General features: G+C 38.7%; 1 protein-coding gene across 3 annotated transcripts in view; it reads right to left on the reverse strand.

Moving 5' to 3' along the window:
- Positions 1–1,900: 1,900 nt before the first annotated feature.
- Positions 1,901–27,546, reverse strand: part of TMTC1 (transmembrane O-mannosyltransferase targeting cadherins 1) — a 315,120-nt gene continuing 289,474 nt past the window's right edge. For all 3 annotated transcript variants that reach the window (XM_005894561.2, XM_070371267.1, XM_070371266.1), the window contains 7 exons: positions 22,591–22,693; positions 20,398–20,533; positions 19,641–19,785; positions 18,574–18,711; positions 17,150–17,272; positions 14,759–14,836; positions 1,901–8,164 (listed from right to left, as the gene is read on the reverse strand). In XM_005894561.2, coding sequence (XP_005894623.2) covers positions 8,024–8,164; positions 14,759–14,836; positions 17,150–17,272; positions 18,574–18,711; positions 19,641–19,785; positions 20,398–20,533; positions 22,591–22,693 — 864 coding nt within the window. In that variant the 3' untranslated portion in view covers positions 1,901–8,023. The remainder of the gene's footprint in view (positions 8,165–14,758; positions 14,837–17,149; positions 17,273–18,573; positions 18,712–19,640; positions 19,786–20,397; positions 20,534–22,590; positions 22,694–27,546) is intronic.

Raw genomic sequence — 27,546 nt, forward strand, 5'->3', positions numbered from 1 at the left:
TTGTTTCATGAACCTAAAAGGAGTTTCTGTGATCTTTATATCTCAAGTCTTAGATCACTGAAAAGCTCTACAGCTGCACTATTCAATAGAGTAGACATTAGCTATAGGTGGTTATTCAAATTAATATTAGCTAAAATAAAAACTGAGTTCCTCAGTCACACTAGCTACATTTTAAGAGCTCACCAGCCACCTGTAGCTAGTGGCTACCACATTGGACAGCACAGATACAAAACACTGTCGTCATCATATAGTTCTGTTGGACTGAATTGTTTTTGAGTAGCATCGTTTTAAGCAAATACAACTTGGATGACAGTTTGAGTAGACGACTCCCAGGTTTTGAGCTTGAGTGTTGGGGAAACACCAGGAGGGGGCTTGGTAAGGTAAATTACCACAAGTCCTCAGGGACTCACTACTCTCCAAAAAAGCTCAGATCCTCCAAATGGACCCAAACTCCTCTCTTTTTTCTTAGCAAGAGTGGGTCATATTAAAGCTACTACAAAGCTCTTACAAAATGAGAGAGAAGGAAGGAAAAAATGCAAGTTGGACCCACAATGTTCAAGTTCATGGCTAACTTTCTCATGAAGCTCAGAAACCATGTCCCCTTGCAGTCTTGTACACGTGGTACACACACAGCTTTACAGGATCATTAGTGTTTTGTTTCAGACCCGAAGTCTCCATGGGGTTGGACATCATTTCCTGTTACAGCATAGCTCCCTTTGTTTCCAGAGTTCAAACTCCCAGCCTTAAAGGAGACCCTGTCCTTCTAATACAGAGGATTGTTCCCTTACAGCCGTAAAAAAATAATGCCTTTCCATTAAATAGAAAAAGACTCATTCATTGTGAATTGCATACATATCAAAAGCCAAGTCATTAGTTTCAGATAGAAATTTGCTAGTAAGATGATGGTTTAAATATAAATTGAGTTTGTGGTGATGCTGAAATGGAAGTATTCTCTTATTTAAGGAAAAACCACAAAACTATAGAAAAGGAAAGGATGTCAAGCAGAGTGAGCTGGACTATCCCAAACTAGATTGAGAAACCTGCATTGAATTTGAACATAATTTCATTAGGGCAGCATAATAGTGATCTGCTATTGGAGGCCTTCCAGGACGCTTGATGCCCCAATTCTAAGGATAGTTGAAAAATTAGGAGGGTTAGGAGACTAACCCGGGAGCAATAAGTAAACCATGGGTACATAATGTTTTGTTTAAAAAATAAGTTTTTTCATCCCTACTAAAACACTGGTCCAAACTCTAGAACACTCTCCCAAATCCCACAAGGCCTAGGAATCGGCAGTAAAGTGATCATTGGTGACACTAGAAACAGCAATTTCCTTTGAATTTGTTGCAGGGACAGATTTCACTAGGATGCAGACAGAATGTGAAGGACGGAGATAGAATGAGTGGAGACAATTTATTCTGATAGAGTGGCTGTGAAGGACATAAACAGATGCAGTAGTAGCTACCGCATGAAAAGGAATAAAGGAAAGGTTTTTTCCAAGTGATCTTCATGGTGGCCACCAGTATCCGTGTTTTAAAATAGAACTGAACTGACAAGAGCCAGCAAAAGGAAGAAGTTAAAGAAAAAGAAAGAGGTTAAAGAATGAAGTTCTTCAAGAAGTGATATCCAGGGCCCAGGATCCTCTTTTTCCATTGCAGCAACAGGAGAGAGGGGAGAATTAGGTGCAGGTAAGTTTGCAGACAGAGTGCAGAATACTGAGGAAGTACCTGTTTTCTACTTTGTATTTACATCATCAAGAAAGAGGTGAAGGCAGCTCCTCAGTAAGATGAGGGGAGGGTATCTGGAAGGGGTAAGTACTGAAATGGTCATCGTGCGGCATGAAAAGGACAGCAGGCACCACGCACACAGAACAATGCGACGAATGAATGAACAATGGGGGAAAGGAAGAAAGATGGTATTTTTTTATTTTAAAAGTGGGCACCTAATGGTGACATAAATTTCAGTGGGTACTAACCACAGACCACTTGAGAGATTGAAACAAGACTTAATTATTTTCATATTTTATATAAAATATACATTTACATAAATTTTATTTTGGAAAGACCTAGGCAAAGTGTACATAATCAGACTTAAATAGGAGAAATCCTTTATGGGAGATATATTTCTAACTGGCACAGCAAAAGTAACAAAAGAGTACATTTATATATAACTGATCAAAGCAATCTGAAAAACATGATACAAGTATTTCCATCTAATAAAAGGAAGGATGGGTGAGTCACAGCAAGTCAGCTGATTTCCACATTATAAAAGCAGGCCATGGTTTCTACAGATACTTTAATGTCTTATTTAAATTTTTTTTTCTTTTTCCCAGAAACACAACAAAATCGCTAATTTTTACGTGTGAAAGTGTTAGTCACTCAGTCATGTCCAGCTCTTTGTGATCCCATGGACTGTAGCCTGCCAGGCTCCTCTGTTCATGGAATTCCTCAGGCAAGAATACTGGAGTGGGTTGCATTTCCTTCTCCAGGGGCTCCTCCTGACCCAGGGCTGATCCATGGAGAAGGGAATGGAGACTGCAAAATAGGAGTATTAACCTCTGTCACGTTAAAGTATATGGGCAGTTCAGTCACGTTTAGGGTTCTGTGTTTTGCTGCAATAATTATCTTAAGAATTTCTAAAACTAAGAGCCACATTCAACAGTTACCTCTGCGGAGGCAGTGGGCTTTCCATTTCGATTCGGGGGACTCACAGAGCTTGATGCTGCTGCTGCTGCTGCTGCTAAGTTGCTTCAGTGGTGTCCGACTCTGTGCGACCCCATAGATGGCAGCCCACCAGGCTCCCCTGTCCCTGGGATTCTCCAGGCAAGAACACTGGAGTGGGTTGCCATTTCCTTCTCCAATGCATGAAGGTGAAAAGTGAAAGTGAAGTCGCTCAGTCCTGTCCGACTCTGAGCGACCCCATGGACTGCAGCCTACCGGGCTCCTCTGTCCATGGGATTTTCCAGGCAAGGGTACTGGAGTGGGGTGCCATCGCCTTCTCCGCACAGAGCTTGATAGGCCCATAGTATTAACCACTCCTTTAATGTACTATAAACGTGACTGAGACAATTGGTAACTTGTCCCGGGTGAGGCAACTCCTTTGTGGCAGAGCAGGACTAAATTCCAGATCTCCAGATTCTTGGATTGGGTCTCCCCTCCTATGGAGCAGCAAGATAACCCCAAAAGGACATTATGCACATTTGTATTACTTGTATGCACAGTGATACAAATACCACTGAGAATGGGAAAAAATGTCCTGGATTTCTGGACACGGAGAGCTCTTTTTAGTTTGTGGCAAATGTTGATCTAAACTTACAAACTAATAATGACCCCATATTGTGATGATGCTAATTTTATCAGTTATGTGCCCTAAAGGTTTTTATGGAAAGGATCCTTGGTGATAAAATTAGAACATTTCTATATGAGCCATTTGTATTCTGTTGTGACATTGTATTTTACTGATAATAAACCATAGCTTGAAGTTATTTCATTTAAGTTATATAGCTACTAAAAGACAAAAATAAGGAAGTGCTATTTTTTTAAAGATTGCTCAACATACTTTTCACATCAGAAACTTCAAGAATAATCATAAAAAGTTATATTTCCCTACATTTTTGGCATTGTAAGTTTTTATCTTATTCAATTGTAGCCTAAATATAAGATTTGACAGGGTTTTTTTTTTTTAATCTTTTAAAAATGTCAAAAGATGCCATTTAGATAGTTGTTTTTGTTGTTATTAATGGGAAATACCAACATACGCTTTTATTAAAGTAAATGTGATTTGGAAACTAGGAAAAAATTAAAATAAACAATGCCTATAACTACATTTGCTTTGAGTGCTGTTACTATAACCTATAGATTTAGTGATCTAAGGTACAAATCTATAATAAACCAGAGAAAAATATTTTTAAAACTTATTGTAATGAGTACAATTAAGAAATAATTAACAAAAGTTGACATGTATAACTTAAAAAAAAGAGATACAGGTGTAGGCATAAACTTATGTCATGGATCCTTCTATGAGTCATAACAAAACATGAGTTTTATATACTGGGCTCCTCATCTAGTACATGAAAATAGCAGGGCCATTCTCCATCTGAGAACCAAGAGTTCTCTAAATATAAGATCAAATTATAGTCCCATTGCCACAAATGCAAAACCACCTCAGCCAACCCACCTGTTTGTCAATCTTAGCATGGCAGCTTCAACTAACCAAGTGTACTGTTAAGTCATTCTTTGAAATTCCTTGGCTCACTTTAGTCTAAATTTAGAAGTGAAAATTGTAAAAGACTGTAAACATCTCTTGGTAAAAGTCATAAACTCTTATTAAAGGTTTTAGCTTGCAGTGGTTCTCCAGCCTGGCTGCATATTAGAATCTTAACCTGAGCGGCCAAGGTCCAGTGATTCCCAAAGTGCGCACCCAGGTTATTTTCAAGTCCACTAGGGCCTAGATAGAGCACCTGTGTGTGAGGGGCGAGATCTCAGCTGTCAGCTGAATGTGGTGTTTCAATGTGAGGCGCTTGGAAGGTTTGAAAGAAACAGTATGAAACCCACATTTGCTTTTTACTCCTCCTCAAATTAGTTTTTTCAGTCGGCTTGTGTGGAAAGCTTTGGACTTTTCTCATTTAGCCTTGATGAAAAGCAGCTGCACCACCACTGCAAACCCCTGCACCGAATGAGGTCCTGCATGTTAGGCACGTCCGACTCCTACACTGGGGGCTGTGAGGTACTGTGGGGAGCTGGAATCCAAGTGCTGACAATCCTCTTTGTTTTGTGATGGGCTTTAAAATAAACAGACCTAAGAGGATATATCTCAAGAGTCCCTAAAATAAAATTTCCTTTCCTTCAAGGTATTTGAATCTTTGGTTTAGTTCACTACAGTTAATCTAATGAGCCATATTTCATGAATACCATTAACAGGTTGAAAACATCTGAGTCAGCTTTGAAATCCTGAATAATTCTTAAGGTTAACATAAGCTTGTAAAGCCATTCTCATGGCTTCTATGTCAAAGGGCATGTGAAAGGACTGCCACTTATTGGAGAATTTGAAGGCAAGGAGAACTGGTTCTACACAGGGCAGAAGGACAAGTTAGATAGACTGAACCAACTCCAGCCTTGTTATCAGTTACATTCCTTCCTGTCCTGGGCAAAATAGAATTGTAGGATCCTTTGTTCAAAAATTACTAAAAATTTCAAGCATAGCATCCATCCAAGCACAAGGTGCATCTGAGTGCAAGACCCTGAGGCCTGCAGAGACTGCATATCCATGAAGCTGGCTCTGCAATTCCATCTCGGAAAGAGGTTACGAACTCACAGCCAAGCCTGCTTTTGTTAAGGGAACCTGGATGAACTCCATGACTAGCCAGGGCACCCCATTCTTATTTTTATAAGGATGAGTTCCACATAATATTTCATGTTACAAGAGCAAATAAAAATAGTTATAAAATACACTTAATATCTTTGAAAAATAATGTGTGATTTACTTTCTTATAGGTACCATGCAACTATGAAAGCTATTTCATTGGCCTCATCTAAGTGAAAGTATTAACTCAGGACAGAAATACCTGATCCAACAAAAAGTGCTTACTTCTAATGTTCAAAGAGATGCCAGTGTGCACAGACAGAATGAGACAGAATGACAGAGTGAGAAAGACAAAGAGAGGGAGAGAGAGATGGAAGGGGTTGGTGGGGGGAGAGGGCAAAGGGAAGGGGAGAGAGAGAGACAAGAGAGAAAAACATCCAAAAGAAGGCAGAAAAAGTCTCCTGAAGGCCACATGACCCTTTTCTCTCAGAAACTTTTAGGCTGTAATAGCCAATGCAATTATTCCAACAAATGTACTCTCATATCTTTAGCAGCCCTTCAGATAAGGCATAATTGCTTTTCAAAATTTGGTGCTTGATCTTTTCCATTAACTTTCTAAGTATAAATTTTTGTTACTGATTATTCTAAAAAGTTTGTAATTACAGTACTAGATATTGTTTTTAGCTAGGGTTCCATGTTTTTCATTTTGGGGGTGGAGTAGTTATTTTATAATAAATATTATAGTACATTTCTTGACCTTAGGACTACAGAAGTATAATTTGGGGGACTAAAAATATCTGAAATGAAATTTTAGACACATTTATGATCTATAACATTAAAGACTATTAGAAACAGAAGACCATAGTTGTAATATATACATTATTGGATTACTGATACACACAAACATGTATGCTAATTTAAATTCCATAATCCTTTGTATTTAAAATATTCTGGCATCATCCCTTTCCAAAGAAATTTTTTTTCAAAAATTTTTGACAAAAAGTAATACTAACAACACAGAGGCAGTGCTTTCTGCTACTGGGGCTAAAAAGAAGCAGAAAGCTTCTGCTCTGGCTGGAGCACGTGACATACATGTGCCTCAAGCTACTAAATATGTATGACACCTGGCTTAGCACCAGGAACAGCACTATCCAGAGTAGGTTTTGTTTTTTTTTAAGTTTATGATGAAAACCAAATTAGAATCACATATTCCAATTTCTTCAACTCCAAAATGTATTACCACCCAAACACTGATGGCTGATTCCTAATTTCTTTAACTTTAGCAAGTGAATAATCAATATAAAATTTTTGAGGGACTGTTGAAACTTAATTACTTTGTAGTTTAGATTTATAATTTTTGTATGAAAAGCTGCTACTAAACCACTATGTACAGAGAAAAATGTGTTCATATATTAAATATTTTATAAGTTATGAAATAAATAACACTAAAAAGACAAATGTCAAATTGTAAGTTCAACTTTGCCATCCATACCTTTTAAATAGAAATATATATATTTTAAAATTATGAATTTAGATTTTTTCCTAGATTTTTTTGAGCATTTTCCATGAAATCTCCAAAATTCCAAACACAGAACCAAGAACTGCAGGTTCTATCATTCATGTTTTAAGCACAGAATTCTCATTAAGCCTAGGAAGATCAATCAATAGAGCTTCTTTACACCCATTTAGAGTCTATGAAGATTTCTGTAATATACTGTAAATATTCCTCAATGATTAAATATATTTTCAAAAAATAATCTCTGAAAGTTAAGATAATAAAGTAGAACATTCTCTCAATATCTTTAATAATTCTCATGTAGAATATACTATTTTTTCTCCACCAAAATAACAATATATTTGGAGGTGGAAACATTTATGATTTTTAAAAGCACTTATGAAATCTTAGAGCAGAGCCACTACTCCAATAATACTTGTAATAAAATTAAAATAATTTAAAACATTTCCATAAACAATCAGGGGTACTGAGATCCTTGATTTTCCCATAGGAATATGAATACCCATACACAATTCCAGAAACTTCCTTATTGATATATTAGGCAATGGGAAAACAGCTTGTATCAGAGGGGAATTTAATTTACTTCTCAATAGGGCTCTAGCAATATCCTCAAAAGGATATAAGATAAAGCTGACTTAACAACAGCCTCTTTCCCCATATATTCCAGAAGATTTTTACAAAAACTGTGAGATACTCATTTCTAGTTCCAGAGAATTAAATGAGATACCTCTTGGAAGAATTTCCCAAATGGTTTATCCCAGAGGATTTATCCTCTCTGAAATATCTCCTCTCATAAAGAAGAGATGCCATGACTTCATAGCATTTCAAGCCTCTATTTCTGGGAGGCTACACCAAGAAATGTCTACACTAAGAAATGGAAATAGATCTCCAGGTTAAAAAAGCAGATGCATATATGAAAGGAAATCTAGAATTAAAGCAAGAAAAAATTCTGTAAAATGTGCAGCTGCTGTTTTCCTTCCATCTCAGGTCTCCTAGCCCCTGCTTGCTCTTTTTGTCTTCTTTCATGGAAATGCAAGTCTCCAGCACAGCGTTACCAGCAGGTGTCCCAAAATGTGTCACCCTGAACTTGGAGTGAGAGGAAAATGCCATTGGTCGTGCCCCAAATGATGTGAAAGCAAAGCTTCCATCACTTCTTCCTCTTCCAAAGACACCAGCACTGTCCCTTGAGACTGGGTCAAACGCTGGCTACGTTTGGTTCTTTTCTCGAACTTCCTGTAATCTTTTCTCAAGGCGATCCAATTTGGCGAGATTTTCCTGCAGTAGTTTGCTGTCTGGAACCAGCTGTAAGGCTCTTTCATAATAAGTTCTTGCAGACACGTAGTTTCCCTGCAGAGAAAAAGAAAAGGGATAATTATATTCTGATCCATCAGAATACTTGCTTGAAGAATGCAGAGACCAAGAAACAGATCTTCTGGTCCATTTTAACATTAATGTCCTCATAAGGAGACCCTGTCTGCTTGTGTAATTTCATCTTTATCTGTTGCTGCCTTGGAGAATCCATTTGTTTAAGTACCGGACCAGATGGAGAATGTGAAAGATAAGGGTTATGCCATAAGGTTAAATGGCAGGAAAACAGATTTTCAATTCTATTAATACAGGGTATGAAGCTATCATCTCACAGTGTTCTCATAGGGTTAACACTATTCCTTTGTAATCAAATGGAACCAAAGCCCTGGAAATTCATAATTAGAGCAAAGGGAAGAGAGAGAAGGTTGAGTCAGGGGAGAGGGGTGTGTGTGTGCGTGTGTGTGTGTGTGAGAGAGACAGAGACATATTTTTGAAATTGTAAGAGTAATGATTAAAAAGTAGATAGTTTAGGAATCTATTATACCTACTTAGGAAATATTTTAATCTTCACTTTAAAACATAAAAACAACTTTTGCCTAACACAGGCTTTAGTGCAAATATGCTTTTATAAAATGAAGAGAACTGATAATAAATAATATAGAGTCAAATTTATCCCATACTCAAGGTGTGTGACCATATATGTCTGCTGGATACTGTAAAGGCAGGAGGGTAGGCATGTTGCACCAGATCTGTTAAAGACCCCTGTCTCCACCCTCTATTGATCCCCATCTGTTTTGTTTTTGAATAAATTAAATATTTCAGTTTAACTGGCAACCACATGTGCCTGGTCCCTGTTAAAGACCCCTGTCTCCACACTCTATTGGTCCCCATCTGTTTTGTTTTTGAAAAAAATTAAATACTTCAGTTTAACTGGCAACCACATGTGCCTGGTCCCAGAAGGTCCCTGACAACAAGTCAGAATTATTAACTTTTCCCCCAGATTCTTTTCTTTTCTGTCACTACATGTATTCCTTCTGTATGGTTGACTCTCTTTAAGATCTGTGTGCTGCCAAGTCTTAGCACTAAGATTGGTAGAGATCTCTTCATTCTAAAAAACCATGAATTTGTTCCATTTTATTCTCAGTTACAGCTCCATGTGGACAAAGACCAGTTACTCTCTAAATTTTCATTACAACTTAAAACAGTACCTCTTAGAGTAAAAGTACTATGTAGCAATATCAATATTTATTGAATGCTTAAATGAACTACCTCCCAAGTGTCAGGACCTTAGACACCTGCCTGCCATATAATGAGCACTCAATCTGATGCCATCATTACTGTCATTATTAAATGACTGTGTGTACGTGTGCTAAGTTGCTTTAGTCGTGTCTGACTCTTTGCATCCCTAGGGACTGTAGCTTGCCAGTCTCCTACGTCCATGGGATTTTCCAGGTAAGAAAACTGGAGTGGGTTGCTATGCCCTCCTCCAGGGGATCTTCCCAACCCAGGGATCAAAGCTGCATCTCTTACGTCTCCTGCATTGGCAGTCAGGTTCTTCACCACTAGTGCTACCTGGGAAGCCCATTAAATGCCTATTTGTGTGTAAATGAGTAAGCACTCTTTCTTATGATATTCACTTGTCATATTGGTGAAAAGGAGAGTAAAAATCACAGAACAGGTAATTCTACATTGGGAATCTAGGCACTGGCATGTGCATAAATGAAAGTATTTCAGATTATTAACACTGATTCTGATAAGAGGCTAAACAGAATTCTGAACAAATAAGAACCTGGATTTAGCTACATGACTTTTTAAAAATTCAAGTATTTAATCTTTAGGTTGTCTCTTGACGTTTCTTAAGCATACCACATATATGCAGACAACCGGACATCTGTGGCTCTCAGATTGCTCTCAAACTGTGTTCTTACTGTGGTTGATTTTGAAATTGTTTACCCAAGAGGTTTCTCTGAATTTAGGCCTCAGCCTGGTACCAGGCATCGCCATCTCGGATCACCAGCTTTCTCTGTCTTTTCCACAAAATCTAGTCATAGAGTTATTTTCTCTCACTCGAATTGCTCTTTTCTTAATGAAACTGGAAGTCTTTTTAAAGTTATATCCCTTAATTCAATGTCCCCAATTTCTAGGTGCTAGGTGGGGAATTTGAATTATCCAATTTCTAGAACTCTGCTAGCTACTATGAAGGCCACTAGTCCTCCGTGTCTATTTAAATTTAAGTTAATGATGATTAATTAAGAATTGAATTGCTCAACTGCACCAACCACATTTTAAGTTCTCAACAGCCACAATGGGCTAGTGGCTACTGCCTTGGATAGTACATACATGGAATATTTTCATCACTGAAGAAAGTTCTATTAGCCAGTTCCATCTTAGAAAATGCATTAATGTCATAAGGCAGAATTGAAAATATCACCTGACCAAGGTGATATGGCCCAGCTGGTGCAACTCTGATTCAGTTCAGTTCAGTTCAGTTCAGTGGCTCAGTCATGTCCACCTCTTTGCAACCCCAGGGACTGCAGCAAGCCAGGGCTCCCTGTCCGTTGCCAATTCCTAGAGCTTGTTCAAACTCATGGCCCTCAAGTTGGTGATGCCATCCAACCATCTAGTCCTCTGTCTCCCCTTCCCCTCCTGCCTTCAATCTTTCCCAGCATCAGGGTCTTTTCCAATGAGTTGGTTCTTTGCATCAGGTGGCCAAAGTATTGGAGCTTCAGCTTTAGCATCAGTCCTTCCAATGAATATTCAGGACTGATTTCCTTTAGGATTGACTGGTTTGATCTCCTTGCAGTCCAAGGCACTCACAAGAGTCTTCTCCAACACCACAGTTCAAAAGCATCAATTCTTCAGGGCTTAGCTTTCTTTATAGACCAGCTCACACATCCATACGTGGCTACTGGAAAAACCATAGCTTTGACTAGACGGACTTCTGTCAGCAAAGTAATGTCTCTGCTTTTTAACATGCTGTCTAGGCTGGTCATAACTTTCCTTCCAAGGAGTAAGCGTCTTTTAATTTCATGGCTGCAATCACCATTTGCAGTGATTTTGGAGCCCAAGAAAATAAAGTCTCTCACTGTTTCCATTGTTTCCCCATCTATTTCCCATGAAGTGATGGGACTGGATGCCATGATCTTAGTTTTCTGAATGTTGAGTTTTAAGCCAACTTTTTCACTCTCCACTTTCACTTTCATCAAGAGGCTTTTGAGTTCCTCTTCACTTTCTGCCATAAGGGTGGTGTCATCTGCATATCTGAGGTTATTGATATTTCTTCTGGCAATCTTGATTCCAGCTTGTGCTTCCTCCAGTCCAGCATTTCTCATGATGTACTCTGCATATAAGTTAAATAAGCAGGGTGACAATATACAGCCTTGACATACTCCTTTCCCTATTTGGAACCAGTCTGTTGTTCCATGTCCAGCTCTAACCGTTGTTTCTTGACCTGCATACAGATATCTCAGAAGATAGGTGAGGTGGTCTGCTATTCCCATCTCTTTCAGAATTTTCCACAGTTTGTTGTGATCCGCACAGTCAAAGGCTTTGGTGTAGTCAACAAAGCAAAAGCAGATGTTTTTCTGGAACTCCCTTGCTTTTTTATAATTCAAGGGATGTTGGCAATTTGATCTCTGGTTCATCTGCCTTTTCTCAATCCAGCTTGAATATCTGGAATTTCATAGTTCACATACTGTTGAAGCCTGGATTGGAGAATTTTGAGCATTTCTTTGCTAGTGTGTGAGATGAGTGCAATTGTGTGGTAGTTTGAACATTCTTTTGACATTGCCTTTCTTTGGGACTGGAATGAAAACTGATCTTTTTCAGTCCTGTGGCCACTGCTAAGTTTTCCAAATATGTTGGCATATTGAGTGCAGCACTTTCACAGCATCATCTTTCAGGATTTGAATTAGCTCAACTGGAATTCCATCACCTCCACCATCTTTGTTCATAGAGATGCTTCCTAAGGCCCACTTGACTTTGCATTCCAGGATGTCTGGCTCTAGTTGAGTGATCACACCATTGTCATTATTTGGGTCGTGAAGATCTTTTCTGTATAGTTCTTCTGTGTATTCTTGCCACCTCTTCTTAATATCTTCTGCTTTTGTTAGGTTCATACTGTTTCTGTCCTCTATTGTGCTCATGTTTGCATGAAATGTTCCCTTGGCATCTCTAATTTTCTTGAAGAGATCTCTAGTCTTTTCCATTCTATTATTTTCCTTTATTTCTTTGCACTGATCACTTAGGAAGTCTTTCCTATCTCTCCTTGCTGTTCTTTGGAGCTCTGATTATGAAAGTGAAAGTGTTAGTCACTCAGTCGCGTCCGACTCTTTGCAAACCCATGGACTGTAGCCTGCCAGGCTCCTCTATCCATGGAATTCTCCAGGCAAGAATATTGGAGTGCATTGCCATTCCCTTCTCCAGGGTATCTTCCCAACCCAGGAATCGAACCCAGGTCTCCTGCATTATAGGTAGTTTCTTTACCATCTGAACCACAAGGGAAACTCCAGTAATAAAAAATGTATTATAGTTTTTCTGCTTCATCCATTTCATTTTACATAGAACTTTATGAAAAATATCATCTTTTATTGCTAATAGTATGAGCAAGTCTCTCCCTCCCTCTGTTTGTCATCTCCTTGCAAAGTTTTATTCCAACTATCAACCTTGCCACAGCCCTCAGTATTTCCTAAGCTTCAGCCAGACTCAGGCAAGGAGTAGGGCCCAGGAATGGGATAATACTGCCCGAGGCACATATTTCCCAGCAAGGCAAAGGTCACGGAAACTTAATGGTTGTTCTTAAAGGCCTCATGATGATAATCCTGCAACCTGACAGTGACATCAAAATGACCACATCCAAGCCATGTGCCTGATCTATATACCTGTGTTGGACTGAATGAAAGAGTTAGTTGCTTAGTCGTGTCCAATTCTTTGTGACCCCATGGATGGTAGCCATCCAGGCTCCTCTTTCCATGGGATTTCCCAGGCAAGAACACTGGAGTGGGTTGCCATTTCCTCCTCCAAGTGATATTCCCAACCCAGAAATAAAATCTGCGTCTCTTGCATCTCCTGCCTTGGCAGGTAGACTCTTTACCACTAGTGCCACCTGGGAAGCCCTGTGTTCCTCTGTTAGATCAAGGCTAATAGCTACAGAGTAACTATCCTGTTGTTCCTTTCCATCTGTATAGTTATGGATCATGTTTTTGTTTTGTTGTGTTTCTGGGAGTGATCAGTTCCCACTTAATCATAAACCCTATTTATCCTTTGTTTAAATTATAATCACCATCTTGCTATTTTCTCAGAGTAAAGTTTGAGAGAAGCCTGAAGGTAAGCTAGCTAAATGAGAGTGATCCTTTAAAATCACGTAAGACCACTGCATTTCTCTGCTCGAAGTCCTCCAAGGATGGAAACTTGTTTGGCATAAGGGCTGAAGACCTTACAGTCCCCGTCCTTCAGTGCCCTGCATCGTCTGTCCCTGTGGCCTCTCCGCCCGGGCTTCTGTCGTTTCCTCTCACTTGCCTCCTCCCTGCTCTTCAGATACACTGGCACCCTCACACCTCAGGACCTCTGCACGTGCGCTGTCCTACTCTTGCCATGTGGCTTGCTCCTTTCAGATCTTTGTTGAAACACCACTTTTTAACTAAGGCCATCCCTAACCACCTCAATTTAAAGTTTCAGCTTTTACCCCCAGCACTTCCTATCTTCTTTCATTCTTTTATTCTCTATAGCACTTATCACTATCTGATATATTTCACGTGTATATGTATATATGTGGGTTTCCCAGGTGGCACAGTGGTAAAGAATCTGCCTGCCAATGCTGGAGATGTGGGTTTGATTGCTGGGTTGGAAAAATCCCCTGGAGCAGGAAACGGCAATCCACTCAGTAGTCTTGCCTGGAGAATCCCATGAATAGAAGAGCCTGGCAGGCTATAGTCCCTGCGGTTGCAAAGAGTCAGACATGACTGAGCATGCACACACACACAATACACACACACGTATTTAGTATTACCTGTTTTCCCCTATTAGAATGTTAGCTCCACAAGGACAGGTATTTTTGCCTTGTGTTCACTGCTTTATTCCCAATACCTACACATGTACCTGGTACATAGGATGTTCTCTAGCAATGCTTATCAAATGAATGGATGGATGAATGAGTGTCCGTGAATCTTTGATTTCCTGCAAAGGGTAGCTTCCAGTTATTAACTCAAAGGTAGCTTCTTCTCTTGAAAACAAACAACTACGTTTTTCAGTATGTCAGGTAATAAAAGATACACTAAGTATAAGTTAAGCTACAGAAAAATAAGCTGTATTAGTGTAGCTCCAACAAAACTTTAGTTCACACAGCAGACTTTATCTACTATATGATGATACCTAAGTAGGTATTATTTTCTTTATGATAAAATTATGACATCTAATTTATATAGATTTGCTTTTTAAAATGGCTTCATGATATTCAATGTCTAGATAATACAAAGTGAACATAAATCCTGCTAATAACACTTTTAAGCACCTGTGTTTTCAGTATTCAAATAATTCAAAGAGGAAATTAACAATAGTTTTTCAAACTTTTAAAGGGAAGAAAGAGAAAACACAAAGGGAAAACCTGGTTCACATGAACGGGAATTATTTTCTTACCTTGATGTGCTGAATTCCACCCATGTTCATCCAGGCCTGTGCTTGATCTGGATTTAACTCCACGGCCGCTTTATAGCTCTAAATACATAAGAAATATCTTCAGGCTGGGAAATGAGAACCCATCTTTAACACTGTAGGATTGTGGAAAGCATTTTCTATATATGTGGAAATTTAAATGGTTGATAAAATGAACAGTCATGTCTAGTTCTCAGGTGTTCCCTTTATTTCTATTATTTTTCAAAGCTGATGATTCTAAAGTGGAGGAAACTGAAATGTGTAATTTCCTTGCAGAGCTAACCTCTGGACTTACAAAGGCTGAAGACACCTGCCAGGCATGCAGGTGATTTCTATTACACGCATCATTTCCTACTGGCCTTGATCTGCTAGAAAATGGTGCTCTTAGACCTTTTCACTGTAAATGGACTTTGCAAGAAAAAAATTATAATCATAGAATCTTTGTTTCCTAAACAGCTTAACCCTCTCACAAAATCTGATCTGATTATTCAGCCCATGCTTAAATTCTTGCAGGGACTGGTATTCTGTATTTCTTTAATGAAATCTAATAATTTTTTACCAGAGGATAGTTTTAATCATTAGAAAGCCTTTGTTTTTCTTCTGCCTTTTGAGAGATCTTAAAGTGTTTGAAGAGAGTTACTTGTTTCTCAAATATTTTTTGTCTGAATAACATGTATCATAATGTCCTATCTGTGAAGTACATTTTTAACATTTGCACATTGTTTTGCATCAAAGGGTATATTCACCATTGAGCTTTGATTTTAAGAGCTGTCACTTTAAATAAAACTAAAGGCTAAGAGTACTGTCTTTGATTACAAAGCTAAGTATCCATGTGTATATATTAATGTTCCTTGCTATTTTCCTGAATAAGAATCCACCTGAACAGATCCATAAATAACTAGAATCTGTCCATCACTCCTCTACTTCAGTTTGAAGAGAAAGAAGCAAATGTTAAGAAATTGTATTGCTAAAAAGTTGCTAAAGGTAACTGAAGAGTATGTTTTGTGTTAATTTTTATCAGCAGAATAAAGTGTCTATTTCTTATTCTCTGTATAACCTTGAATAAGTTAGAAAAGCTCTGAGTCTCAATTCAGTCATAAAATGAAGACGATGAGCATGTCTTTCTTATATGATTGTTGTGAAGATTATAATAAGTGTGAATTATACATTAAAAAACTAACATTGTAGCTGCTATTATTAGCCAATGGCTTTACTCCTACTCTTCACAAATCAAGCCATAATGACTATTTAATCCATTAGTCAAGTAACTAGAAAATACTTTTGTTTTTAATACAATATATAAAATACAGACAGATATAGATACCATATAAGTACTCATACAAATGATCATGTAAGTTATAAATAATTAAAGAAAGACAGCATTGAAAATTTCATAAGGCAGAGAAGAATTTAGTTTCTGCTCAAATAGGCCACCGTTTCTGTTTTAACATTCACATTCAAATTAGTTTCTCCAAATATCTTTACGTGCTTTTCCAATAATATTTAAAAGCCACTTACTATTTATTTTCAAAAACAATCTTATCATTTGAAATTTCACTTTTTTGCATAATTTTATGACTTACTTAATTATAACCTGTGGCTTTATTGAGGAAAATATATGGCACTTCTGTAACATTTCATTATGCTTGTAAATATCTTTTTATTTCAAAGTGGGTTATCAATTTCATTCCAAAGATACACACATTAACACTGCTAAGATGCAACATACTATGTTTTAGAACACAGAAGGAAGCAGTCCTTTCCACAAGGAAAATGCAGTCGAAATAGGGAGCTAACCAGCGCTTATGCATGTGCACAGAGGGAAGAGGAAGGAGAGGATTGGAGATGGAGAGGAGAGAGAGAGACTCCCAACACAATATATGATGCTTTCAAGTCACTAGATGAAAGGATGGTGGGGAGGGCTCCCTGAGGAGACACAGGCCTGTGTCGGTAGATGAGCGGGATTCTGCAGGGACTGGTGGATGGGGTGGACAGTGTTATAGGACATGTGGAATGCCAAAGCTCCTTGGGGCACTAGTCTAGCTGAAACAGAGGGTTACTGAAGGCAAACAGAGCGCAGAAGAGTGAGAGAGAGAGAGGGGAAAGCTTACTAGAGGGCAAAATGTGGAATGCTTTAAACATCAAGCTAAAGGTGATAATTCAGAAAATAATGCGGAGGTATTGTAGAACTCCTAATGGTCAAAAACCAGAGGCTCAATTATCAAAAGAAATAAACTTACAATGTCAATTAATCAGAAAAATCACTCTACCAACATGCCATTGATCTTAGCTTTCAAAGTATATATTTCATTAAAGATTGAGAGAGTATTAATTTTAATCCATGAATTTAATAACAATTTTATTAAGTGTTAATACCTCAAAAGCTTTGTCCAGGAGGTTCTGCTCTCTCAGTTGGTTTCCTTTTGTGAAAAAAAGTTCAGATATAACTTTTGGGTCCTTTGGTTTCAGCTTGAGAGCCTTGTCTATAGCATCAAGTGCCTGTATAGGTTGGAAATTAAGACACAGTAAGTATAGATTAGATAAAGAAAAACTGACTTAAACAATATCTTCCATTCTTTCTGTTTTTATGTATTGGCTAGTGTGGTGAGTGATGATCAAAACACATTCTTCATCTTATCTGATGTTCTCACTGAGGAATAATGCAGCCCTGACCAAATAATTTCCCTATACTCCAGGTTTCCTATTTATTTCCAATGAAATATCCCTGATCACTTTATAGGAACATTGTGTGATCCTGTTGAAACAACATCCGGGGTTGGATGTTTTGCCCCGGCCACATGTCCCTCTGGACCGCTCCAGCAGCCTCATCTTGGGCCTGGTGCTCACTCTGCCCCCAGCACCCACTACCCCACCCCCTGCAGCCAGAGATCCCTTCAAGGCACAAATCTGACAAGTCTTTCTTCTCCTTAAAGCCTCCAAGCTTCTTGCAATATAAGGAAAAAGTCCCTTGTCCTGGTCCCAAGCCTTAGGATAGAGTGCCCAGCAACCTCTGTGGTTACATTTCACACGCCCCCTATTTCCTCAAGCCCATCCTGCAGACAGTCCATTCGCTGTTGATTGGGGCCTTTTCATGCTTGGAATGCTATTCACTGCCCTTTTTTGTTTAATAACTCCTATTCGCCACTCAACCTTCAACTTCACGTCACTCTATAGAGAACCCTACCACCCAGACTATTCGGGTTCCCTGGACATGCGCGTTAGGGACCATGCTGCTCTTCATGACATCGCTGAACACAACTATAATTCTGCACTAGTTTTGTGATTACTTGTTCAACCTTCATCTCCTCTTCGATTGTAAACTCCAGGAGGACAAGGGAAATAATTTTTGTGTTCTTTTTTTCCCCCAACACCACTTTATTCCCATTTGATAAATATTTTGTTGAATCAGTTCATGAATCTACTGGTTGTGTGACTTAAAAATGAAGATAAACAGTGCAGTTGTAATACAGGGCCACTGACATGCCTTAAAAGGGTTGTTATAAGGATTCTATAAGATATATTTGAGGGAACATGAAAAGTTATAAAAGAAACCAACGTTAGTCTTTATTCAGTTAGCTGAAAACAAACTGAATGACACCACATAAAACCTTCAGACCCAGAACAAACCAAGAAAACAACATTTCAAGGGGTCGTCTAAGCAGTCAAGGAGGTATCTGTGCAAAGTGCCAAGGGATAATGTTCAAGACTGCTCGCCCTTGTGAGAGTGCAGGCTGGAGGGTCATCAGCTACACCCGATTTGTGCCGTGAACACAGACAATTCCAAACAGTGTGCTCTCTACCTTGTCGTGCTGCTCCTGCTTGCTGTGGATGGCGGACAACAAGCGATAGCATTCAAGGCACCCAGTCTCCTCTGACACAATGTGACTGGTCATCTTCTCAGCTTCTTTTGTCTGCCCCATCACGGCCAAAACCTGAGCCTGCAAAACCACACGGACCTTGGCTTAGATAGCACTTGGTTATCATCTTATCAAAGAAATCATTCAGGGAACATTTCCCACAAAAGTGCTCAGCATCTATTTGTGACACACAGAGAGGGCTGACTTATCACAGTTATTAATAACAGACTTTAGTCTTCTGTTGTTTGTTTCTTTATGTAGGCATGTGCCTGCATTTGTGCATGCATGGCCGGAATATCAAAGTCATTCAATGAAATGACTTGTGCCTTTTTAAAAAAGTGAACTATGTGAAAGAGAAATATTTCCCTATGGTTTCAACAGAACGCTGTTTTTAAAACAAGAAAACAAGTTTGTTTTACTGTAAATCTAAGGAAAAGGAAGAGTAATGATCCAAAAATTGAAATAAAAAATATTGCCAATATTCATTTTCCTAAATTTGATACCTAACTGTTCTGTGGTTGTGTTAGAGAATGTCCTTGTTCTTAGAAACTGTATGCTGAAGTATTTAGCAGTAAAGATTAAGAGATTGATAATCTCACACAGCTCAGGAAAAAAATAACATGTATTAATAATATGTATATGCACATACATATCTAAATATGCACATACATACATGTACACATACACATACACACATACATACTCTAGAGGCGATAGATGCATCAAGGTGCTAAAAATTTATCAATCTGGGTAAAAGAATGTGCAGGATGCTATATAGAATTCTTGCAAGATTTTGTAGGTTTGAAATGATTAAAAAAAAACATAAAAGTGTCTTTAGGGTCCATGTGTTTGGTGAATGGGTCTAACATTGGTTAAATATGAATATTCATTAAATGGATATAGTATAGCATTCTAGTTCCCATTACGAGGCTTACTAACTACAGCTCCCTGTATTGCATGCCATGCATTTCTTCTCTTCTCCATCTTCTTTCTTTCCTCTGTCTACTCACCAGTGCCAGGCGGAGTTCCCTTTGGGAAGGCTGAAGGGCCACGGCTTCCCTGTAAGTCTGCAAAGCCTCTTCGTATCTGCCAGTGTTGTAATACAGCGCTCCCAGAGGTGACAGTATCTCAGTTTTGCGTGCTACCTGTAGGGCGCTGAATTTTGAGGAAATAAATGGACATTTTTCTTCTAATAGGTACATTTCCAAAGGTTGAAATTTAGATTCAGGGACCACTGTCTATGGTTTGAGACTCTGTTCCCACCTGGTCTTTGTTTTTATATCAAGAAGAATGTTAAAAAAAAAAAAAAAAAAAAAAAGATCATGGTGCCATCCTCTGACTATAAGAATGTTTCTAGTGACCTAGCAATATGTAAATTGGGCCCCAAGGATCTTTTCCATTCACCGAGATAGGCTTGTTTTGATGTATGCAAGTTTTTCATTCAGATCCATTTTTAAAACTGTGATTTTTAGTTTGGGTTGTTAAGTCCATAGCTTCAGAAAACAATGGACTAACTAAAATGAGAATTAAACTCCAAACTTGGTTTAGCACCATATTTTAACCGGCAGGCAAAAATGTCATTAATCAGGATATCATTTATCCTCATAGTACCATTTATGGTACTGTTCTCTGGAGAGGGGAATCTGTTTTGCCTGCATTGGCAAAATTTGCTAGTACTCTGAAAGAATCTGTTCCAAATAACCAAGACTTTGATGGCCAACTGCAGGAGCTTTGGGTGACTTACAAAGTGAAAAACAGGACCTTTACCGTTTGTACCACTCTTCAGCCACACTGTTGTCTCCCAGTGACCTGTAGAGCCTCCCTAGGTTCACCATGGCCACATGATGGCTTGGGCTAAGTTTGATGGCCTGTTGGTAATGGGCCACTGCCTTCTCTGGAAAGCCTGCAACCAAAGGCAGGTTGGTAAGAGCAGAGCATGCCTTAGTTATAAAACAGACCAACTCTTTTTCTTCCTTTTTAACATATGAACTCTTTTAATTTCTCCTCTGGTGATGATCATTCTTCTTGCAGCCATACCATTAAATTATTCACTTTGTAAATTAGCACACATTTTGGCTTCTTGCCACCACCTAACTTTGGACCATTTCACTGTTCACTTTCACTTAAAACCTATTTATTTTATTAAATATATTATTTTCATCGAAGTGTTTTCTGGCTATTGCCCTAGCTGATAGGATGTTTTGAAATTATCAGTGATTGGTATTTACACAAGATATTGTTGCTTCTCACTATATGCAAAGTAGAATGTGCTATTATAGAAAGAAAACTGTCCTGAGGCAACTTCTGAGGGTCTATTACAATTATTCTACTGCAACCTAGTGACTGAGACACTCCTTTAAATAAGGCAGCTGCTATATTTTGAAAATATCTTTTTAAATAGTATGTTTTGGTTTAGATGGTATTTATTGAATGGGACTTTAATAATAATAATAATACCAACTTGCATTTGTCCAATGCACTGTATATTTTAAAACCTTTTAGTTAAACAACCTCATATGATTTTTGCAGATGTTTTGATCCTATTTAGCTGTCTTTTGAAAGCATTTAGTTCCCTCTTGGGATTTAAATGATATTAAAAAATATTATCACTTTACAGATATAGATGCAGAAGTGCAAAGACATTAGGAAACTCAACAAAAATCCCAGGGCAAGTGAGGATAAAGGCCAGAACTAGAATCAAGTCTCTCTGGTATGATGAGATTCCCCAAAGAACCTTCCTTGTGAAATTATGTGTAAGTGAATGAATTGTGGGATAGTCTAAAGTTCTACATGGTGTGTTTACCTGCACAGACATCTTCTCAAGTCTATCTTCTTTGAATGTAAGTTTGACCAGGAGGTGCCAAAAAAAAACCTCTGCATGTGTAAGGGTCTATGTATAGGTCACAGGTGAGAGGGAGAATAATACCAGTACAAAAGCATGAATATAGTGGGAGTGTGGAAAGGTACACAGTGGTTAGTGAGATTTGGGGGTTGGGAGTTGGGGTGGGATATTTTGTTGTTGAAGTAGAAGGAAGAGGGCTGGATCAGGCCAACAGGAGGTCTCTTCTTCCTTTTTGGTAAAATTTTTGATACCTAATTGATTATTATGTTGCTAATGAACCAGCAGGTGGCACCATGAAACAATTTTGAAACAGTTTTACATGCAAAAATAAAGGATGTTTCCTAGGTATATCAGAATGTAAATTTATGTCCTATGGAACAGAAGAGCTTCAAATATCCTAGAAAATAAAAACCCTCTTGAGCATTTCATATCGACAAAATAATTAAAATTGAATTTGATTGCAGGGAAGGTAGTCTAATAGTTAATGAGAACAAAGTGGTGTTTTTGTATTAAATTCAAGTATCTTTTCATCCTTTCTAAGTATTCAACACATGCCAACAGTATGTGGGAGCGCAAATCATAAAGAAGACCGGATTCCTGCCCAGTAAAGTTTTACATTAAATGAGATAAAGCAAGTATATTTTATATAGCACCTGTTTTATAAGAGTATATCAATTATAATGGAACAGTTCCTTAGTATCACATAAGGAATGGTGAAATAATTCTGAAGACTTTTAAATCAGGTGTAGAAAAGTATTTACCATCTGCCAGTAAATTGATTCAGAGGCAGTTTCTGCATCATTGTAGAGAACAGTTCATCATTATAGATTTATAAACTTGTATAAGTGCTATTCAAAGGAGACAGCTACTCATTAAATCATCAAGGCCACTTTCTGGCCACCTGGGAAGTTTTCTTGAACGATCTGACTATAAGAACTGGGCAGATTTTACCAAACTGAGACTGAAGATTTAGAAAACTGACAGCAAGTACAATGGGATGGTCAATGTGTTTCCTGCCAAGCCCAGTGAGTTCTACTTTTGAAGCATTATTTGTGTGGATTGCCACTTAGCTTGTTAGATAGTATTATCTCATCTCAACAGGTTCTCTTTAATCTCACCAGTATCAACTAGGAAAACTCCATAGTTGTTGTGTAAGTCTGAGCTATCTGGGCATTTCTTTATTCCAGCCAGGTATATTTCCTCAGCTTCTTTAAATCTCTCCTTTAAAAAAGAACAAAGAAAAATACATGAGAGAGTTTTTTTTTTTTTTTTTAATCAGCAATAAACTGAATAACAGAAATGGGAAAAGCAGAAAATAACTTACTGAACATCTGCTATGCAATAGGCACCAAGATCAAACACTACTTACTTTGAGTTAAAGTCAGTGTCAACTGCACGGATATCAATGATATCATACTTGTGTTTAGTTCCTTCAGCACAAACCAGCTGATGTTTACTAAGAAGCAACATCTTGGATGTGAGAGTTGGACTATAAAGAAGGCTGAGCGCCAAAGAATTGATGCTATTGAACTGTGGTGTTGGAGAAGTCTCTTGAGAGTCCCTTGGACTGCAAGGAGATCCAACCAGTTCATCCTAAAGGAGATCAGTCCTGGGTGTTCATTGGAGGGGCTGATGTTGAAGCTGAAACTCTAATACTTTGGCCACCTGATGTGGAGAGCTGACTCATTGGAAAAGACCCTGATGCTGGGAAAGATTGAGGGCAGGAGGAGAAGCGGACGACAGAGGATGAGAAAGTTGGATGGCATCACCGACACAATGGACATGGGTTTGGGTGAACTCTGGGAGTTGGTGATGGACAGGGAGGCCTGGCGTACTGCGGTTAATGGAGTCGCAAAGAGTCAGACATGACTGAGCGACTGAACTGAACTGAACATCTGAAAGGATTTGCCCTACAGAAAAAGCTTCAAAGCAGATGTTTGAAAGGGATGCCTTCCATCCCAGCAACTCTCTGGATGAAAACAGGTGATCCATTCATACAGGAATGTCTTCTGGGCTGGGTGATCTCACTGGGAGACAGGGTTATGGTGCTTGTTCAGCCGCTAAGTTGTGTCTGACTCTTTGTGACCCCATGGGCTGCAGCATGCCAGGCTTTCTTTTCCTCCACTATCTCCTGGAGTTTGCTCAAACTCATAGAAGGCCTGGCTAATTGTCTATCAGCTGCATTTGCATGGCTAGCTCTCCCACCTATACTGTATGAATTTGGGGAGAGAATTTTTTGAAGGAGGTGGGTGTGGAGGTTGATGCTAATTATAGGAGGGCTTTGCCTATCCTTTTTTAAAAAAATATTTCTATAGCTTACCAAACCATTTGTTACTTCCCTTATCACTCTCCACTTTCCATCTCTGAGCTGCATCCTTCCGATAGGAATACAGGGTCCCTTGAGGCACACCTCCAACTCCTCCCTTTGTGGCATGGCCCACGTCAATTGCCACAGCTTCAACAGATCTTCTTCCAGGTGCTTTGGTTTTCTACTCTAATGATCCACTTTAACATACTTCAATAATCCTGAATTAGCTTTTAGGCACATTTTCCACAACCATCTGAGATTGTCATGTCACACTTTCTTTTACAATATAGAAGGTAATGGCTAATTAATGACTCAAAGCCACTCAGGTTCTAACAATAACTCACAAGTAAACCACTTCCTAGTACTGCTGTGAATGTCAGGTGAAAGGCAATGGTTTGGCATAAAACACAGAGCAACTTTTTCTTTTGTGTGCTCTGATCATGGACACTGTCCATAATTTTATCAGAAGTTACTACTACTAAGCATTCAAACAGACACAGGAAAAGGGAATGACAACATCATTTTTCTCAGACATGACACCTTAAGCTTGTGACTAAAAATGCCCTGAGTACTGAACAAGAAGTCAAGACATCTAAATTTGATTTGACACAGAAAGGCAAAGACACTTAACTCTCGGTAGAATGACCAATGCCATCTCTCTTAATCTACATACTTAAGTACCATTTAGGGAACAAAGTGTGGTTTAAATTTGGCAGATTTCTCTTATTTGAAGTGCAAATCCACAGTCCAGCAAAAATGGATTTCCATATTTCTAAAAATGTGTTTTCTAATTGCTAAACTCAAAAGAATTGTCAAACTAAAACAAACAAAAAAACCTCAAAGATGAATGAAAAATATCAAGCTATCTCTTTTCAATCTATTGAAGAAAAAAAACTTAATGAAGATATCACCCACTGTGTGTGTGCATGTTAAGTCGCTTCAGTCGTGTCTGACTCTTTGCCACCCTATGGACTTAGCCCGCCAGGCTCCTCTGTCCATGGGATTCTCCAGGCAAGAATACTGGAGTGGGTTGCCATGCCCTTCTCCAGGGGACCTTGCTGACCCAGGGGTCAAACCTTCATCTCTTAAATCTCCTGCATTGGCAGGTGGGTTCTTTACCACTAGTGACACCTGGGAAGCCCCATCACCCACTGAAGGTCTCACAAATTGGTGAGTGTACATGTGTGTGTGTTAGATGGAGACAGGCAAGTCACAAATTACATATGATCCCAATTGAATTAATAGAGAGTAGTATTGGATATTTATTCATTTGTCCATTCATTCAGCACATGTTTTCAGTAATTGCTATAGAAAGCATAGCATAGTGATTAAGAACTGGGCTGCCATATGGAGGTGCCTCAAAAAAGCTAAAAATAGAGTTGCTATATGATACAGCAATCCGAATCCTGTGCATACATCCAAACAAAGTATAATTTAAAAAGATACATGTACCCCTATGTTCATAGCAGCGCTATTTACAAATAGTCAAGACATGTAAACAACCTAAATGTCCATTGACAGATGAATGGATAGAGATGTGGTGTATTTATACACTGGAATATTACTCAGCTATCAAAAAGAATGAAATAACACCATAATGCCATTTGCAGCAATGTGGATGGACCTGGAGATGATCACACCAAGCAAAGTAAGTCAGAGAAAGACAAATACTATATGACATCACTATAGTATGTGGAACATAAAATACAACACAAATGAGCATAACTACAAAAAAGAAACAGACTCACAGACACTGAGAACAGACTTGGTTGCCAAGGCAGGGGAAGGTGGGTAGGAGAGAAGAGGAGGGAAGGAATGGGAGTTTGGGATTAGCAGAAGCAAACTTTTATATATAGGATGGATAAACAACAAGGTCCTACTGTATAGAACAAAGAACTATATTCAATATCCCATGATAAACTAGAACAGAAAAAGAATATAAAAAAGAAAAAGTTATATATATATATATATATATATATATATATATATATACTTCCCAGGTGGCACTAGTGGTAAAGAACCCACCTGCCAATGCAGGAGACATAAGAAACATGGATTTGATTCCTGGGTCAGGAATATCCCCTGGGCAACCCACTCCAGTATTCTTGCCTGGGGAATCCCATGGACAGAGGAGCCTGGTGGGCTACAGTCCATAGGGTCAGAAAGAGTTGGAGATGACTGAAATGACCTAGCACACGTGTGCATGCACACACACACACACACACACATGACTGAATCACTGTGCTATGCAGCAGAAATTAACACAATATTGTAAATCAACTGTACATCAATAAAACTAGAAAAAGGAATTGGGCTACCAGTGCTTGGCACATGGATTGGAATCCCAACCCCACCATTTACTGTCCCTATGACTTTACTTCCCCTCTATGTTGCCAAGTGTAAAGGAATAACCTATTTCAGAAGGTTGTTCTGAAGATTAAGTGGATTAAAACAGTTGAAGCCCTCAGGACAATGCCTAGCAAGTAGCACTTTGTCATGTTAGCCTCTACCCTTATTACTACTACTAGGAGTAGTATTTGTTGAGCACATTTAAACACAAAGATGGCATTAGTATCAAACACTAACACTGGTCATAACACAAGAAAATCGAGATTTTAAAGAAATGGTTACCCAGTTTCAGATTAGCCAGGGCATTGTTTCTCTGGTTGCCTCCAAGAAATTGTTTACTGACCTCTGTATCAGAGATGATTAAAAAAATTAAAAGGATGAACATTCAAGTTACTTTTACTCTTTCTCATATAGGGTTAACTAAAGGGCTTTGATGGGAAATGCCACGTGGACAGCGTTGCGACACCTGATATGGCCACAGCAACAATACCAGGGAACCTGGGCTCAAGATCACATGCACTTACCTCTTTACTACACTGCTCACATTGAATTGTATTCCGTAGTTCAGTTGTCTTTGAGCTCCTTCAATAGACGCATTTTGTTTCATTCCTCCCCAGGTCTTGGGCATCTATCTCCCAGGGGTATAAGTAGTAGCACCACCCATGTGTCAAGTATATAGCGGAGACAGAAGAGTGGGTAACAGACAATTCTACCCTCACAGACAAGAAAGTGAGATTTGGGCAAGAGGGAGACACTGTGATGGCTGGGAACAGTGTCACAAAAGCAAGGTGCTTGGGAAGCAAACAGGAGTGACACCCAGACTGGTGTTTAATAGATTCTCTACACCTGCCAAGATCCAAATGCCAGGAAATGCAGGTTACCATTAACTCCAGCAACTGTATAATATGAAAATGTGCTTGAAAAAAATCTGTGCTATTTGAGATCTTAAAAATATCCTTATAACTAAACTGTGAGAGAGTTGAAAGATATTTTTCCTGAAAGGAATAAAATTGATGTCCTCATATTCTAAGTTGCTGAAGTCAAATACAAGAGCTTTCAAGTGCAATTACTGTTGTGCCTGATTTAATTTTACTTTCCCCCCACATTCCTGGCTGCTCCAAAAAGGCAAAGAGATCACCTTTTTCATCTAAAATCCATTTTTGGATTTATGAGCTGGGTCTCCACTAGAAACGCAATTTTCAAAGTCCAAAGAAGTAATGCGATTTAAAAGACCATCCATGTCTAGAGAAAGTAATCACATTCCTGTGCCTTTGGTATCCCCAAGGGCAGCCTCCAGACTCGGGTCTATGAAAAATGTTTTCAATATCTGTCTTTCTTGTCCTTTCACTTGACTGTAAATTTCAAAGAATGATTAACTCCACTTATTAAAAAACGTAAAGGAGCCACAAGTGCAGGA

The sequence above is a fragment of the Bos mutus genome, chromosome 5 (assembly GCF_027580195.1).
Source record: "Bos mutus isolate GX-2022 chromosome 5, NWIPB_WYAK_1.1, whole genome shotgun sequence".
Classification (NCBI taxonomy): Eukaryota; Metazoa; Chordata; class Mammalia; order Artiodactyla; family Bovidae; genus Bos; species Bos mutus.